Source organism: Mobula birostris, chromosome 19 (assembly GCF_030028105.1).
Source record: "Mobula birostris isolate sMobBir1 chromosome 19, sMobBir1.hap1, whole genome shotgun sequence".
Taxonomy (NCBI): Eukaryota; Metazoa; Chordata; class Chondrichthyes; order Myliobatiformes; family Myliobatidae; genus Mobula; species Mobula birostris.
The window spans coordinates 675,793-693,338 of record NC_092388.1 but is presented as its reverse complement, the minus strand read 5'-3'; the positions used below and the strand labels follow the sequence as shown (position 1 = coordinate 693,338).

Here is a 17,546-nt window from a genome sequence, read left to right as displayed (position 1 = left end):
GCTGCAGATTGATGACCTTCAAGTCATATGGGAAACTGAAGAGGCAATAGATAGGACTACGGGAGGTGGTCACCCCCAAGCTGCAGGAGGCAGGTACCAAGGTGAATGTCAGGAGAGGGAAAGGAAATGGCCAACCAGTGCAGAGTGGCCATTCCCCTCAATAGTAAGTATATAGCTTTGGATACTGTTTGGTGGGGGGGGTGGGGGGCATACCAGGGGAAACCACAGCTCTGGTACTGACTCTGGTGCTGTGGCTCAGTAGGGAAGGTAGGAGAAGAGGACTGCAGTAGTAACGGGAGATTTCACAGTTAGAGAAGTAAACACGAGATTCTGTGGACACAATAGAGGCTCCTGGGTGGAATGTTGCCTCTCAGGTGCCAGGGTCAGTGATGGGGTCCACGGTATTCTAAAAGGGGAGGGTGAGCAGCCAGAAGTCTTGGTACATATCGGCACCAATGACACAGGTAGAAAAAGTGAGGAGGTCGTTTAGAGAGAATTTAGGGAGCTGGGTAGAAAGGTGAAAAGCAGGATCTACAGGGTAGTAACTTCTGGCTTGCTGCCTGTGCCACATGCCAGTGGGGGTAAGAATAGAATGATTTGGCAGATAAACTTGGCCTTTTTTCTTTCGAGCGACGGAGGATGAGAGGTGAGCTGACAGAGGTGTACAAGATAATGAGAGGCATTGATTGTGTGGATGGGCTTTTTCCCAGGGCTGAAATGGCTAGCACAAGGTGCTTGGAAGTAGGTAGAGAGGTGATGTCAGGGTTAAGTTGTTGTTTTTTCCCATGCAGAGAGTGGTGAGTGCGTGGAATGGGCTGCTGGCGACAGCGGTGGAGGAAGATACGATAGGATCTTTTAAGAGACCCCTGGACAGGTATATGGAGGTCAGAAAAATAGAGGGCTATGGGTAACCCTAGGCAATTTCTAAGGTCAGGTCAGGTTCGGCACAGCTTTGTGGGCCGAAGGGCCTGTATTGTACTGTAGGTTTTCTAAGTTTCGATGTTTCTAAATGCATGGCTGAGGAAGTGGTGCAGCTGGCAAGACTTCAGATTTCTGGATCACTGGGATCTCTTCTGGGGAAAGTATAACCTGTTCAAAAGGGATGGGCTATACCTGAACTCAAGGGGGACCGATATCCTTGTGGGCATGTTTGCCGGAACTTTTGGGGAGGGTTTAAACAGGGGGAAGGGAAATGACTGACAGGGCTGAGGATGAGGCAGTTGGTTGGTATACAAGCAGAGGCAGTGTGCAGCGAGACTGTCAGGAAGGACAGGCAGATGACGGCAAAATTGCAGTCAGTGGGATGAGTTGCAGTGTAACAGAGATAAAATTGAAAAGAGTGACAAATACATGACTGAATGTGTTATATTTGAATGCATGCAGTATACAAAATCAGGTGGATGATCTTGTAGTACAGATAGAGATTGGTATGTATGATATTGTGAACATCACAGAGGTGTGGCTAGAAGATCATATTTGGGAGCTTAACATACACATTGTATCAAAAGCAGAGACAGGTAGGTAGAGAAGGTGGAGTGGCTCTGTTGGTAAAAAATGAAATCAAATCTTTAGAGAGAGGTGAGATAGGACCAGAAGATGCAGAATCATTATGGTTAGAGTTAAGGGTAAAAAGACCTTTATAGGAGTTGGATACAGGCCTCCGAACAGTAGCCATGATGTGGGCTACAAATTACAATAGGTAGACTGGGAAAAATCACGTTGGTGCTGACTTTGAACCCAAGAAAGAGAATTTTTAGAAACCCTATGTAATGGCTTTTTAGAGCAGCTCATGGTTGAGCCTACCAGGGGATCAGCTAGTTCTAGATTAGGTGTCATGCAATGAACCGAATTTTATTCAGCAGCTTAAGGTAAAGGAACCCTTCGGAGACAGTGATCATAATATGATAGAATTCACACTGCAATTTGAGAGGGAGAAGCTAAAGTCAAATATATCAGCATGACAGTGCAGTAAAGGGAATTATAGAAGCACAAGAGAGGAGCTGGCAAAAACTTATTGGAAGGGAACACTAGCAGCGATGACGGCAGAGGAGCAATGGCTGGAGTGTCTGAGAGCAATTCACAAAGCACAGGACAGATGCACCCTAGAGATGAAGAAATATTCTAAAGGCAGGGTGACACAACCTCAGCTGACAAAAGAAGCCAAAGAGAGGGCATATAATAAAGCAAAAGTTAGTGGAAAGTTTGAGGATTGGGAAGCTTTTAAAAACCAACAGAAAGCAACTAACAAAGTCATAAAGGAGGAAAAGGAGTAGAATTGGTGGATGTTGTGTACTTGGATTTTCAGAAGGTCTTTGACAAGGTGCTACACATGAGGCTGCTTAGCAAGATACGAGTCCTTGGTATTACAGGAAAGACACTAGTACGGATAAAGCACTGGCTGATTGGCAGGAGGCAAAGAGTGGGAATAAAGGCAACCTTTTCTGACTGGCTGCCAGTGATTAGTGGTATTCTGCAAGAGTCAGTGTTAGAATCGCTTCTTTTTATTTCACTTCTTTGTATGTCAATGAATTGGATGATGGAATTGATAGGTTATTGGCCAAGTTTGCGGATGACACAAAGATAAGTGGGGGGGCAGGGAGAGCTGAGGAAGCACAGGGACTGCAGAAGGACTTGGATTAGAAGAAGTGGCAGATAGAATACACTGCTCAGAAGTATATGGTCATGCACTTTGGTAGAAGGAACACAAGCAAAAACTATTTTCTAAATGGGCAGAAAATTCAAAAAATCCATAGTGCAAAGGGACTTGAGAGTTCTTGTGCAAGATTCCCTCAAAGTTAACTTGGTGATTGAGTCAGTGATAAGGAAGGCAAATGCAATGTTAGTATTCATCTTTGAGAGAACTAGAATGTAATAATAATATAATAGACTTTGTCTCGCAAGACAATCCAGGTATTCCCTAACCGGAAACCTTGGATGAATTATGAGGTCAGGTCCCTTTTAAAGGCTAGAGCTGTGACTTTTAGGTCCGGGGATACCAGTTGCTACACGGAATCCAGGCGTGAACTCTGGAAAGCCATTAAGGGCGCCAAGAGGCAATATCAAGCCAAGCTGGAAGCCCAGGCTAACCAAAGAGATGCCAGTAGACTATGGCAGGGTCTAAATGAGATCACTGGGCGCAAAGAAAAGGCTGGGAATATCAATAACTGTGGCGCTTCTCTTCCTGACGAACTTAACTTATTCTGCGCAAGATTCGAACAGGAGCATCCCACCCCCTCCGGATGAACTGGACCTGGTGGCATCGAGATTCATTGTCACTGAGGGGGACATTAGAAGGGCCTTCCTGAAGATAAATCCAAGGAAGGTGACTGGTCCAGATCGCGTCCCAGGACGGGTTCTCCGGGCCTGTGCAAGCGAGCTAGCTGGAGTGTTTGCTGACATCTTCAGCTGCTCCTTGCTTCAGTCTAAGATCCCCTCGTGTTTTAAGAGGGCAACGATAATCCCAGTGTCGAAGAAGAGCAAGGTGGCAAGCCTGAATGACTATCGACCTGTGGCTCTGACATCAATTGCTATGAAGTGCTTCGAGAGATTGGTTACGGCACACATCAACCACAGACTACCGGTAACCTCGACGCTTTGCAATTCGCCTACTGGAGCAACAGGTCAATGGCAGATGCCATTTCTCTGGCCCTACATTCCTCCTTAGAACACCTGGAGAATAAAGACACATACGTAAGGCTCCTTTTCATTGACTACAGCTCTGCCCCTAATACCATCATTCCAAATAAACTGATTCCTAAGCTCTGGAACCTGGGCCTTAGCACTCAGACCTGCAGCTGGATCTTCAACTTCCTCACAGACAGGACCCAGGGGGACAAGCTCTCCTCTACAATCACTCTGAGCACCGGTGCCCCACAAGGCTGTGTACTCAGCCCCCTGCTGTACTCACTGTACACCCATGATTGTGTAGCCAAGTTTCCATCGAACTCAATATATAAGTTTGCTGATGACACAACAATTGTAGGCCGTATCTCGGGCAATGATGAGTTTGAGTACAGAGAGGAAATTAAGAACCTGGTGGCATGGTGCGAAGACAATAACCTATCCCTCAACGTCAGCAAGGCGAAGGAATTGGTTGTTGACTTCAGAAGGAGTAGCGGACCGCACAACCCAATTTACATCGGTGGTGCGCAAGTGGAACAGGTCAAAAGCTTTAAGTTCCTCGGGGTCAATATCACAAATGACCTGACTTGGTCCAACCAAGTGGAGTTCACTGCCAAGAAGGCCCACTAGCGCCTTTACTTCCTGAGAAAACTAAAGAAATTTAGCCTGTCCCCTAAAACTCTCACTAATTTTTATAGATGCACCGTAGAAAGCATTCTTCTAGGGTGCATCACAACCTGGTATGGGAGTTGTCCTGTCCAAGACCGAAAGAAGCTGTAGAAGATAATGAACACGGCACAGCACATCACACAAACCAATCTTCCATCCGTGGACTCACTTTACACCACACGCTGTCGGAGCAGTGCTGCCAGGATAATCAAGGACACGACCCACCCAGCCAACACACTTTTCGTCCCTCTTCCCTCTGGAAGAAGGCTCAGGAGCTTGAAGACTCATATGGCCAGATTTGGGAACAGCTTCTTTCCAACTGTGATAAGACTGCTGAACGGATCCTGACCCGGATCTGGACCGTACCTTCCAAATATCCGGACCTGCCTCTCGGTTTTTTTTTTTTGCACTACCTTTACGTCCCATTTTTCAATTTATGATTTATAATTTAAATTTTTAATATTTACTAATTTTAACTATTTTTAATATTTAAAATCCAGGGAGTGGGAAGCGCAGTATCAAATATCGCTGTGATGATTGTATGTTCTAGTACCAATTGTTTGGCGACAATAAAGTATAAGTATAAAATATAAAAGCAAGGATGTCATGTTGAGACTTTATAAGCACTCGTGAGGCCTCACTTGGAGTACTGTGAACAGTTTTGGGCCCATTACCTAAGAAAGCATATGCTGACATTGGAGAGGCTTCTAAGGAGGTTCATAAAAATGGTTCCAGAAATGAAAGACTTATCATTTGAGTGTTTGATACCTCTGGACCTGTACTCAGTGGAATTCAAAACGATGAGGGGGGATTCTCATTGAAACCTATTGAATGTTGAAATGCCTAGATAAGAGTGGATGTGGAAGGAATGTTTCCTATAGTGTGGGAGTCTGGGACCAGAGGACACAACCTCAGAATAGGGGGATGTCCATTTAGAACAGAGATGAGGAGGAATTTCTTTCGGCAGAGGGTGGTGAATCTGTGAAATTCATTGCTGCAGGTGGCTGTGGAGTTCAGGTCACTGGGTGTATTTAAAGTAGAAGTTGATAGATTCATGATAAGTCAGTGCATGAAAGGATACGGGGAGAAGACAGAAGAATGGGATTGAAATTGATTATTTATCTGTAATTGATTATTCAGCCTTTCATGATAATGCTAGCATCCATAGCAACAATGTAGTGATGGCAGCAGAAGTGGTTTTACAATCTTGATTGAGGTTTAATCATTGGTCAGAACAAGGGATAACACATAATTGAACAGAACAGTATAGCACAGGAACAGGTATCTCACACCACAATGTCTGTTTAACATCAGTGTTGACTATTCTGATGAAGAATCATCTATCAGAAATATTTTGGTTTTGTTATATGGATGTGGTCTCACCTGCAATTTCCAACATTCTACGTTCATTAATAAGAGAGGGCTGGGTTTATTGACCTGTCTGTATCTACAATGTGAATGCAAAATTATGTAAGTTCTACGTGAAAGTTGAATATTCCACGTGATTAATTACAGCCTCCTCACCAAACCTTTACCTTGGGGTTAAAATAACGACATGACTGGGGCTGAGATCCACCAAACAATGCAATGCGATAATCATGCTTCTTTTGTCTTGGCCGTGTACTTTCTCCCAGCTCCTCTCGATCCTCTGGAGACAAAAGATGATAGCGCATGCCACCTGAAGAAGGTAATGAATAACAATGAATAGCTGCAAAGACTTCCTTGAAGTTTAGACACAGAAAAGGATGTTTAAATCCTCAGAGTTAAGATAGAAACATAGAAAATAGGTGCAGGAGTAGGCCATTTGGCCCTTCGAGCCTGCACCGCCATTCAGTATGATCATGGCTGATCATCCAACTCAGAACCCTGTACCAGCCTTCCCTCCATACCCCCGATCCCTTTAGCCAAGGGCCACATCTAACTCCCTCTTAAATATAGCCAATGAACTGACCTCAACTGTTTCCTGTGGCAGAGAATTCCACAGATTCACCACTCTCTGTGTGAAAAAGTTTTTCCTCATCTCGGTCCTAAAAGGCTTCCCCTTTATCCTTAAACTGTGACCCCTCGTTCTGGACTTCCCCAACTTCGGGAACAATCTTCCTGCATCTAGCCTGTCCAATCCCTTTAGGATTTTGTACGTTTCAATAAGATCCCCCTTCAATCTTCTAAATTCCAACGAGTATAAGCCTAGTCGATCCAGTCTTTCATCATATGAAAGTCCTGCCATCCCAGGAATCAATCTGGTGAACCTTCTTTGTACTCCCTCTATGGCAAGGATGTCTTTCCTCAGATTAGGGGACCAAAACTGCACACAATACTCCAGGTGTGGTCTCACCAAGGCCTTGTACAACTGCAGTAGTACCTCCCTGCTCCTGTACTCGAATCCTCTCGCTATGAATGCCAGCATACCATTCGCCTTTTTCACCACCTGCTGTACCTGCATGCCCACTTTCAATGACTGGTGTATAATGACACCCAGGTCTCATTGCACCTCCCCTTTTCCTAATCGGCCACCATTCAGATAATAATCTGTTTTCCTGTTTTTGCCACCAAAGTGGATAACCTCACATTTATCCACATTAAATTGCATCTGCCATGAATTTGCCCACTCACCTAACCTATCCAAGTCACCCTGCATCCTCTTAGCATCCTCCTCACAGCTAACACTGCCGCCCAGCTTCGTGTCATCCGCAAACTTGGAGATGCTGCATTTAATTCCCTCATCTAAGTCATTAATATATATTGTAAACAACTGGGGTCCCAGCACTGAGCCTTGTCATTCTGAAAAGGTCCCGTTTATTCCCATTCTTTGCTTCCTGTCTGCCAACCAATTCTCTGTCCACATCAATACCTTACCCCCAATACCGTGTGCTTTAAGTTTGCACACTAATCTCCTGTGTGGGACCTTGTCAAAAGCCTTTTGAATATCCAAATATACCACATCCACTGGTTCTCTCCTATCCACTCTACTAGTTACATCCTCAAAAAATTCTATGAGATTCGTCAGACATGATTTTCCTTTCACAAATCCATGCTGACTTTGTCCGATGATTTCACTGCTTTCCAAATGTGCTGTTATTACATCTTTGATAACTGACTCTAGCATTTTCCCCACAACTGATGTTAGGCTAACCGGTCTGTAATTCCCCGGTTTCTCTCTCCCTCCTTTTTTAAAAAGCGGGGTTACATTAGCCACCCTCCAATCCTCAGGAACTAGTCCAGAATCTAAAGAGTTTTGAAAAATTATCACTGATGCATCCACTATTTCTTGGACTACTTCCTTAAGCACTCTGGGATGCAGACCATCTGGCCCTGGGGATTTATCTGCCTTTAATCCCTTCAATTTACCTAACACCACTTCCCTACTAACATGTATTTCCCTCAGTTCCTCCATCTCACTAGACCCTCGGTCCCCTACTATTTCCGGAAGATTATTTATGTCCTCCTTAGTGAAGACAGAACCAAAGTAATTATTCAATTGGTCTGCCATGTCCTTGCTCCCCATAATCAATTCACCTGTTTCTGTCTGTAGGGGACCTACATTTGTCTTAACCAATCTTTTTTCCTGTCCTTCTGGAAGTGTTAACTGTCATTCTACTTGTGCAGCCCAGTGCCAGCATAGATCAGATAGAGCAGAGATTCCCAACTGCTGGTCCATGAACCCCTTGCTTAATGATATTGGTTTATGGCAAAAAAAAATGTTGAGAACCTCGAAGATAGAGTAAAATCTTACATCAACCAGCAAAAGCAATGCCGGACTGCATTTTCCACCATTCTCACTGCATGTAATAAATGTACTTAGTGACAATGTGGAAAGAAAAAAAAATAGGTACTTTGCAGTGCCTCAACATAAAGATCATATCCAGATATGATTCGAGGGCTTTATTTACTGGGTTGAGACCATCTTATTTCATTCAACAATACTCATTATTTCATTTAGATTCAATTCAAAGTAATTTCTCACAGGTAAAAAGTCAGTGCTTTAAAGACACACAATTTCTAAAGAAATACAAAGGATTCAAACTAAATACTTCAATTTATTGGAGCAATACTCACAAAATGCTGGAGGAACTCAGCAAGCCATGTGGCATCTATGGAAAAAAGTATAGTCGATGCTTTAGCCTAAAACGTTGACTCTACTTTTTTCCCCCCCATAGATGCTGCCTGGCCTACTGAGTTCCTCCAACATTTTAAATGTGTTGTTCAGATTTCCAGCATCTGCAGATATTTTCTTGTTTGTGACTAAATTTATTGGAGCATATTTTCACTCATTAATTATAATTTGACATTAAGACCAATTAATACTCCAATCTTTAACTGATATGATTTCTAACATAATAAAGGGATGCTACTGTAACAGAACCAGCAGAGCTACTTCTTCACAGATCTAGTGACGCAAGTTCAAAAGTGAGCTCAACTGTTGTGTGTGGAGTTTGCATGTTCTCCCTATGAAACAGCTGGGTTTCATCTGGGTACTCCAGTTTCTTTCTGCATCCCAAACACAGGTGAGCTGGTACGTCAAATGACCACTGTAAATGGCCCCCAGTGTGTATATTACAGATAAAATCCAGGCAGAGTTAAAGGGAAAATGGCAAGAATAAAAATGGGATCAGTGTTGGGCTAACATAAATGACTCAGCAGGCACCTGACTATGACATCAATCAGACAACTATCTTCCATTGTTGCTATAACATGTGCGTATTTTTGGTTTCATTTTGAGATCAATAATTACCAAACGTGTCTACAGAATTTTATAGAATCCTAAGTCAATTAGGATATTTAAATCTGAGATCACGCATATGATTGCAAGTCTTCAGACCAAAGCCCAGGAAACCTTCATTGAAAAGATTAGTGTGAAATATGTACTCAACACTACAATCTACTTAGCTAACTGTGTTTAAGTAATCAAACCTTTTCTACTCCAAATAAGTATGGCAATGATTCAAGGAAGCACAAACATACTTACTGATAACCATCTTAAGACACTCTGGATTGTCCTGAATGAGTGATTCTGCTTGAACAGTTTTACTTAAGAAGTTCTTAGAGATTAGTGGAAATCTGACTTTAGCCAGAATATCAACCATATATTGCTGCCGATTGAGTTCATCATATTTTAACCATCTAACTGCGGCATCATAAACCTATAATGAAACAAAAATATCACAAAATGAAGGAACATGAGAAATCACACAAATTTGTTATTAATTGCTTTCTGCCTATTCCATGAATCAATGAGATTATGACAATTTCTACACTATTCCTACATACCCAAACATTTACTGATACGGGCTCTTGAACAAATTACTGATTTTCTAGATCAAGATTGCAAACATTTACCACTCATGCCCCAACACCCAAGTGAAGAAATTTTTTTTTTTTTATTTCAGTACATCATACAACCAAATGTTTATCCTGACCGATGTCTCTCATTCGGTTACTCATTTTCAACTTCCATTTTCCTTACAATGCTTTCGAACACAGAGCAGCACAACACAGGATCAGGCCATCTGGCCCACAATGTTGTGCCGAACCAGCTAAAAAGCAAATCAAAAACATCCAACTACTAATCCCTCCTACCTACACAATGTCAATATCCTTCCAGCTTCCTTACACACGAGCCTATCCAAACATTTAAACAGCATTCTCGCTCTCTGTATTTGGTTCAACGGTCGGCACACTTGCCCATCCCTATCAAGATATAATTAATGAATTTAAAAGGTATGACTATTTCCTGGAACAAATTGTTCAAATCTTATTGTGTATACTATCACTCTGTACGTGAATTGGGATGATGTTTTTGCAGGGAAATGTACTATGGACATGTGGTCAATGTTTAGGGATCTCTTGCGGGATGTTAGGGATAAATTTGTCCCGGTGAGGAAGATAAAGAATGGTAGGGTGAAGGAACCAAGGGTGACAAGTGAGGTGGAAAATCTAGTCAGGTGGAAGAAGGCAGCATACATGAGGTTTAGGAAGCAAGGATCAGATGGGTCTATTGAGGAATATAGGGAAGCAAGAAAGGAGCTTAAGAAGGGGCTGAGAAGAGCAAGAAGGTGGCCTTGGCAAGTAGGGGAAAGGAAAACCCCAAGGCATTCTTCAATTATGTGAAGAACAAAAGGATGACAGGAGTGAAGGGAGGACCGATTACAGATAAAGGTGGGAAGATGTGCCTGGAGGCTGTGGAAGTGGGTGAGGTCCTCAATGAATACTTCTCTTCGGCATTCACCAATGAGAGGGAACTTGATGACGGTGAGGACAATTTGAGTGAGGTTGATGTTCTGGAGCATGTTGATATTAAGGGAGAGGAGGTGTTGGAGTTGTTAAAATACATTAGGATAGATAAGGCCCCAGGGCCTGATGGAATATTCCCCAGGCTGCTCCACGAAGTGAGGGAAGAGATTGCTGAGCCTTTGGCTAGGATCTTTACATCCTTGTTGTCCATGGGAATGGTACCGGAGGATTGGAGGTAGGCAAATGGTGTCCCCTTGTTCAAAACAGGTAGTAGGGATAGTCCGGGTAATTATATACCAGTGAGCCTTACGTCTGTGGTGGGAAAGCTGTTGGAAAATATTCTTATAGATAGGATCTATGGGCATTTAGAGAATCATGGTCTGATCAGGGACAGTCAGCATAGCTTTGTGAAGGGTAGATCGTGTCTAACAAGCCTGATAGAGTTCCTTGAGGAGGTAACCAGGCATATAGATGAGGATAGTGCAGTGGATGTGATCTATATGGATTTTAGTAAGGCATTTGATAAGGTTCCACACGGTAGGCTTTTTCAGAAAGTCAGAAGGCATGGGATCCAGAGAAGTTTGGTCAGGTGGATTCGGAATTGGCTTGCCTGCAGAAGGCAGAGGGTGGTGGTGGAGGGAGTACATTCAGATTGGAGGATTGTGACTAGTGGTGTCCCACAAGGATTGGTTCTGGGACCTCTACTTTTCGTGATTTTTATTAACGACCTGGATGTGGGGGTAGAAGGGTGGGTTGGCAAGTTTGCAGATGACACAAAGGTTGGTGGTGTTGTAGATAGTGTAGAGGATTTGTCGAAGATTGCAGAGAGACATTGATAGGATGCAGAAGTGGGCTGAGAAGTGGCAGATGGAGTTCAAACTGGAGAAGTGTGAGGTGGTACACTTTGGAAGGACAAACTCCAAGGCAGAGTACAAAGTAAATGGCAGGATACCTGGCAGTGTGGAGGAGCAGAGGGAACTGGGGATACATGTCCACAGATCCCTGAAAGTTGCCTCACAGGTAGATAGGGTAGTTGAGAAAGCTTATGGGGTGTTAGATTTCATAAGTCGAGGGATAGAGTTTAAGAGTCCCGAGGTAACGATGCAGCTCTATGAAACTCTGGTTAGGCCACACTTGGAGTACTGCATCCAGTTCGGGTCGCCTCACTATAGGAAGGATATGGAAGCATTGGAAAGGGTACAGAGGAGATTTACCAGGATGCTGCCTGGTTTAGAGTATAGATTATGATCAGAGATTAAGGGAGCTAGGGCTTTACTCTCTGGAGAGAAGGAGGATGAGAGGAGACATGATAGAGGTATAAAAGATATTAAGAGGAATAGATAGAGTGGATAGCCAGCGCCTCTTCCCCAGGGCACCACTGCTCAATACAAGGGGACATGGCTTTAAGGTAAGGGGTGGGAAGTTCAACAGGGATATTAGAGGCAAGTTTTTTACTCAGAGAGTGGTTGGTGCGTGGAATGCACTGTCTGAGTCAGTGGTGGAGGCAGATACACTAGTGAAGTTTAAGAGACTACTAGACAGGTATATGGAGGAACTTAAGGTGGGGGGTTACATGGGAGGCAGGGTTTGAGGGTCGGCACAACAACGTGGGCCGAAGGGCCTGTACTGCGCTGTCCTATTCTATATCTATGACTATGTTATTATTAGTTAAGTCAGCACACTAACTGTGTTTTTAAATGTTGCTGCTGTAATAAAAGAACTTCCCATCCCAAATCAATAAAGTACTTATTATTATTTATTAAATCTCTCACTCTTTGATACCATATCTCAGATGCTAGCTCATCAGCTAAGTTGTGGACATCCACTGAAAATGTGGTCTAAAAATATTTTCCATCAGCTCCCACGTGCTGCAACTGCTAAACGTCATCTTACATGCCGCACCTGTTTAAATGTATTCCATAGATTATAAAACTGGATTCCTGCATACACTGATTCATCATGTCTTCATAATAACAGCACTGCACAAAACATCATGCTTTAGCAGAACCTATATATTTAATGTATATTTCAGAAGCCATAATTTCCAAATCTGTTGCCAGTTACTTCAATTAGGAAGTTGTATCTAGTTACTAAGTCAGCTACTGGCAAACTACTAGCTTACCACTTTTTATTAACTACTTACCACTGCAAATGAAGATGATTTAACAATAAAACAAAACTGCTATTTAACATGAAACCACTCACTTACTCACGAAAGTCCAGGCTATGCTAACATTAAAATCTGCCTAAGTAGCTACACACACAAAATGCTGGAGGAACTCCGCAGGTCAGACAACAGCAGGAATCCAGTCCTGATGAAGGGTCTCTGCCTAAAACATCAACCCTTTATTCCTTTCTATGGATGCTGCCTAACCTGCTGAGTTTCTCCAGGATTTTTAGAGTATTACTACCTGCAGAATCTCTTGTATTCATAAGATGGTTAGAAATCGCCAGGATAAGGAATTTGAAAATCAATGTTTATACCTGGTCTTCTGCTCTAACTGTTAGTGCATCTTGCTTCAGTAAGTGAGTTACTCTTTTGACATCAAGTTGTAAAAACTCATCCGTTTTGTAAACTTCAGTAAAATGCTGATGAATGAATCCATCTGCTGACATCTTGAGTTCAGGGCAGTCAAGGCACTCTGCCAAAACACTTATTCCTGCAAACAAAGTCAGATATAACCATAGAATTTTGTGGTACAGGGCATCAGAGAATTCACAATTAGTGTCGGTGCCTTCTCTTAGCTTCTCAACACAGGGTGGCCTAAAATACCTGTGATGAAAGAGCGACAGGTTGCATGCAGTACCTTAATTCTGTCCCAATCATTAGAAACACTAACTGATAATCCCTACAAGGGGCCTACAGGTCTTCTAGTTCCCAATACTATAGTCTGGCATCACCTGGTCATCTATTTAGATGGTGAGAGACTAAGAGCTGCAGGTGAACAGAAGGATCTCGGTGCTCGTTACAAAAAGCACTAAAACCAGAGTTACTGACATGATAACAGAAAACCTATTTCTACTGGTGAGGGAAAGAGAATTAGAGGACCCAGTTCTTCTATGAAGTTTGGAAGAAGGTTTTCACACAAATGTTTATGAAACTAGGCCGCACATCCTCTAAAAGGCTCATGATGCTGGATCAACTTAAATTTGAATGAATAATAGCAAGAGATTTTTTGAGAATGGATTGGTCTACCCAGGAATAATGATAGAAAAATGGAAATAAGAAACAGATCAGTCAATATAAATAAATTAGCAACAACATAAGAGTCAAGAAGCTAAAGATCTGCTTGAAGTCTAATGTAACACCTTTAAATGTCATTTCCTTTGAAGTACATCCTGCCCAGGATCAGACATGTGAATCTGCAAATGGCATAATGAATCATTATCCAAATTAGGTTAGAACAGAATATTGATCAACTTTTGCTCGAGAGTCAGGCAGACCTTAAAGAAAGTTAGAGAATTGGCTTATATGCACAAGGATCATCCCTGAATTTTCTAGCTGGCCCAGAGCTTCACACAAGAACCCACTCCTTAATCAGAGAGTGAGAGAAAATGCAGTGTTTTATTGAGTATATCTGACTCACTGGACCAGGAGGGAGACATGCAATGATGAAAATCAAAATCGTACGATAAAAATACATGGGAGCTTTATACAGAATGAGAAGTACATCACCACTGCACAGTACTGTTCTTACTGTTAATCAATGACATACCCAGACAATTTGAAGCATCAATTTGTTCTTTGAGGAATTCAACACACATTTTCTTCACTGGTTCAATCTGATACTGGTTTGCTGCATCCAACAGAGATTGAACATTATTGCTGTTAACAGAGATCCTGAAAATATTAAAACAGTTTATTAAAACCTGTAAATATTTCTTTGAAGGGAGGATTTATTCTTATCACGCAACTGTGCTGTTGTTATTGTATAACAAGTTAATTTACGGATAAAATCAAATCCTATCACTGACGTCCTTACACATTTGGAGAAAAAGGATGCTTATGTGAGAATGCTGTTAGAAACATTGAAAAAAACTATAGCCCAATACAGGCCCTTCAGCCCACAATGCTGTGCCAAACATGTACTTACTTTAGAAATTACCTAGGCTTACCATAGCCCTCTATTTTTCAAAGCTCCACGCACCTATCCAGGAGTCTCTTAAAAGATCCTATCGTATCTGCCTCCACCACCATCGCCGGCAGACCATCCCACACACTCACCACTCTCTGCGTAAAAAACTTACCCCTGACATCTCCTCTGTACCTACTTCCAAACACTTTAAACTGTGCCCTCTCGTGATAGCCATTTCAGCCCTGGGAAAAAGTCTCTGACTACACACACGATCAATGCCTCGCATCGTCTTATACACCTCGATCAGATCACCTCTCATTCTCTATCGCTCCAAGGAGAAAAAAGCCAAGTTCACTGTTCTTGGACTACAGTTCACCATTCAACACCATAATTCCCTACAGGCTCCACAGGAAGCTCAGAGACCTCAGCCTTAACCCTGCCTTGTGCAGCTGGATCCTGGACTTCGTCAGATCGCTGGCAGGTGGTATGAGTGGGATCCCTCACCTCCACCCCTGCCTCTCAACACAGCAGCCCCTCAGGGTTGTGTACTAAGTCCCCTCCTTTACTACCTGTGTTGCCACCCACAGTTCTAACCTGTTAATTAAATTTGCCGACGACACCACACTGATTGGCCTAATCTCAAACAATAACAAGGTGGCCTACAGGGAAGAAGTCATCTCTCTGACACAGTGGTGTCAAGAAAACAATCTCTCCCTCAATGTCGTGAAAACAAAGGAGCTGGTTTTGGATTACAGGAGGAATGGAGACAGGCTAACCCCTATTGACATCAATGGATCCGGGGTTGAGAGGGTAAACAGCCTTAAGTTCCACAGCATCCACATCACTGAGAACCTCACATGGTCTGTAAACACCAGCTGAGTGGTGAAAAAAGCACAATAGCACCTCTTTTACTTCAGATGGTTGAGGAAGTTTGGTATGGGCCCCCAAATCCTAAGAACTTTCTACAGGGGTACAATTGAGAGCATCCTGACTGGCTGCATCACTGCCTGATATAGGAACAGCACCTCCCTTAATCGCAAAATTCTGCAGAGAGTGGTGTGGACAGCCCAGCGCATCTGCAGTTCTGAATTTTCCATGATTCAGGACATTTACAAGGACAGGTGTGTAAAAAGGGCCTGTAGAATCATTGGGGACCCAAGTCACCCCAACCTCAATCTATTCCAGCTGCTACCATCTGGGAAACAGTATTGCAGCATAAAAGCCAGGACCAACAGCCTTCTTCCACCAGGCCATCAGACTGATTAACTCACGCTGATTTGAGTGTATTTCTATGTTACACTGACTGGTCTATTTATTATAAATTACTATAAATGTCTATGATTGCACATTGCACATTTAGACGAAGACGTAACGTAAAGACTTTTACTCATGTATGTAAAGGATGCAGGAAATAAAGTCAATTCAATTGACCACTAGCAGTCAAGTACTTTGGGGGAAGGAATCAACAAGAGCATTCCCACCCCCCACCCCCCCACCCTTCCACTACTTTGTTAATCCACGAGCACAAGACTTACCTGGAACCTTCCGAAGTATAATTCCACTTTCAGATTCAGGCTCACATTGTGAAGGGAGGCCTTAGATCTACTTTAATTTTTATTTAGAGATACAGCCTGGTAACAGGCCCATTTGGCCCAATTACACCCATGTAACAAATTAACCTACTGACCGGTATATCTTTGGGACGTGAGAGGAATCCAGAGCACCTGGAGGAAACCCACATGAACAGAACGTACAAACAGCAGTAGAATTGAACCCAGGTCACTGGTACCGTTATAGTGCTTCCCCATTGTAATGCCCTCAAAAGGTCCCGCTAAGTCAACTTACAAATGGCAGGAACTGAACTCCGGTCACTGCCTTTGTAATAATGTAATGCTAATCACTTTGCTACTATACTGACTTCAAAAGGTCTCTCTGAAGATCAGCTTACAGACAGCGGCAGGAATAGAACCCAAGTCATTGCCGCTATAATAGGTAGCACCGATCACTTCATTACTATACTGACTCCAAAATGTCTCTCTAAAGGTCAAATTACAGACAACTAGAATTGAACCCAGATTGTTAGCACTGTAATAGTGTTATGCTAACAGCTATACTGCCTTCAAAAGGCCTCTTTAAAGGTGCCTCCCTACTAAACATGAGATTAGAGTCATAGAGTCAACACTGGTCCACACCAATCACAGCATCCTTCCTGATAGTCCCAGTTGCCCACATTCCACCCAAGTCCCTTGCCTTCATGGACCTATTCAAGTGCTTATTAAATGCTTTAATTGTACCTGCCTCAATCACTTCCTCTGGCAGCTCATTCCAAGTACTACCAACTTTTTGGCGTAAAGAAATTACCCCTCAGCTCTCTTATCTTGTATCTGGGCCCTCTTAGTTTGAACTCTCCAACCCTGGGGAACGGATTATGACTGTTCACCGTATCCTCCTCGCTGATAATCCATAGAGGCACACCTCAAAGATGCTCAGTACTCTACCCTCTACACATGACTGTGTGCCTAGGCACAGGTCAAATGCCATCCATAAATTTGCTCATTACACCACTGTGGTTGGCAGAGTCTCAGATGTTAATGAGAAGACATATGAGCAAGATAGATTAGCCGGTTAAGTAGTGTTGCAAAGAAAATACAGGTATCCCCCGCTTTTTGAAAGTTCGCTTTACGCCACTTCGCTTTTACGAAGGACCTACAGTAGTACAGGTCCACAATCCCTTATCCGAAATCCTTGGCGCCAGTTGCATTTCGGAATTCAGAAATTTTCTGATTTCAGACCCCCCCCCGATACCAAAAAACACGTATGCTCAAGTCTCTTATTTAACCTGTCTCAGTGCGGTGGACTTTGGGACCCAGCAGCGCACCAAACCTACGCACATCCTCCCGTACACTTTAAATCATCCCTAGATTATTTATAATACCTAATACAATGCAA

At 42.9% G+C, this 17,546-nt stretch overlaps 1 protein-coding gene across 2 annotated transcripts in view; it reads right to left on the bottom strand.

The window, feature by feature from the left end:
• Positions 1 to 17,546, bottom strand: part of klhl7 (kelch-like family member 7) — a 70,710-nt gene that overhangs the window by 35,796 nt on the left and 17,368 nt on the right. For both annotated transcript variants that reach the window (XR_011889704.1, XM_072283093.1), the window contains exons 4-7: positions 14,238 to 14,362; positions 13,006 to 13,181; positions 9,257 to 9,431; positions 5,826 to 5,968 (exon numbers count right to left, since the gene is read on the bottom strand). Coding sequence is in view for 1 of the 2 variants with exons in the window: in XM_072283093.1 (XP_072139194.1) it covers positions 5,826 to 5,968; positions 9,257 to 9,431; positions 13,006 to 13,181; positions 14,238 to 14,362 (619 nt within the window). In the remaining variant the exon portion in view is untranslated. The remainder of the gene's footprint in view (positions 1 to 5,825; positions 5,969 to 9,256; positions 9,432 to 13,005; positions 13,182 to 14,237; positions 14,363 to 17,546) is intronic.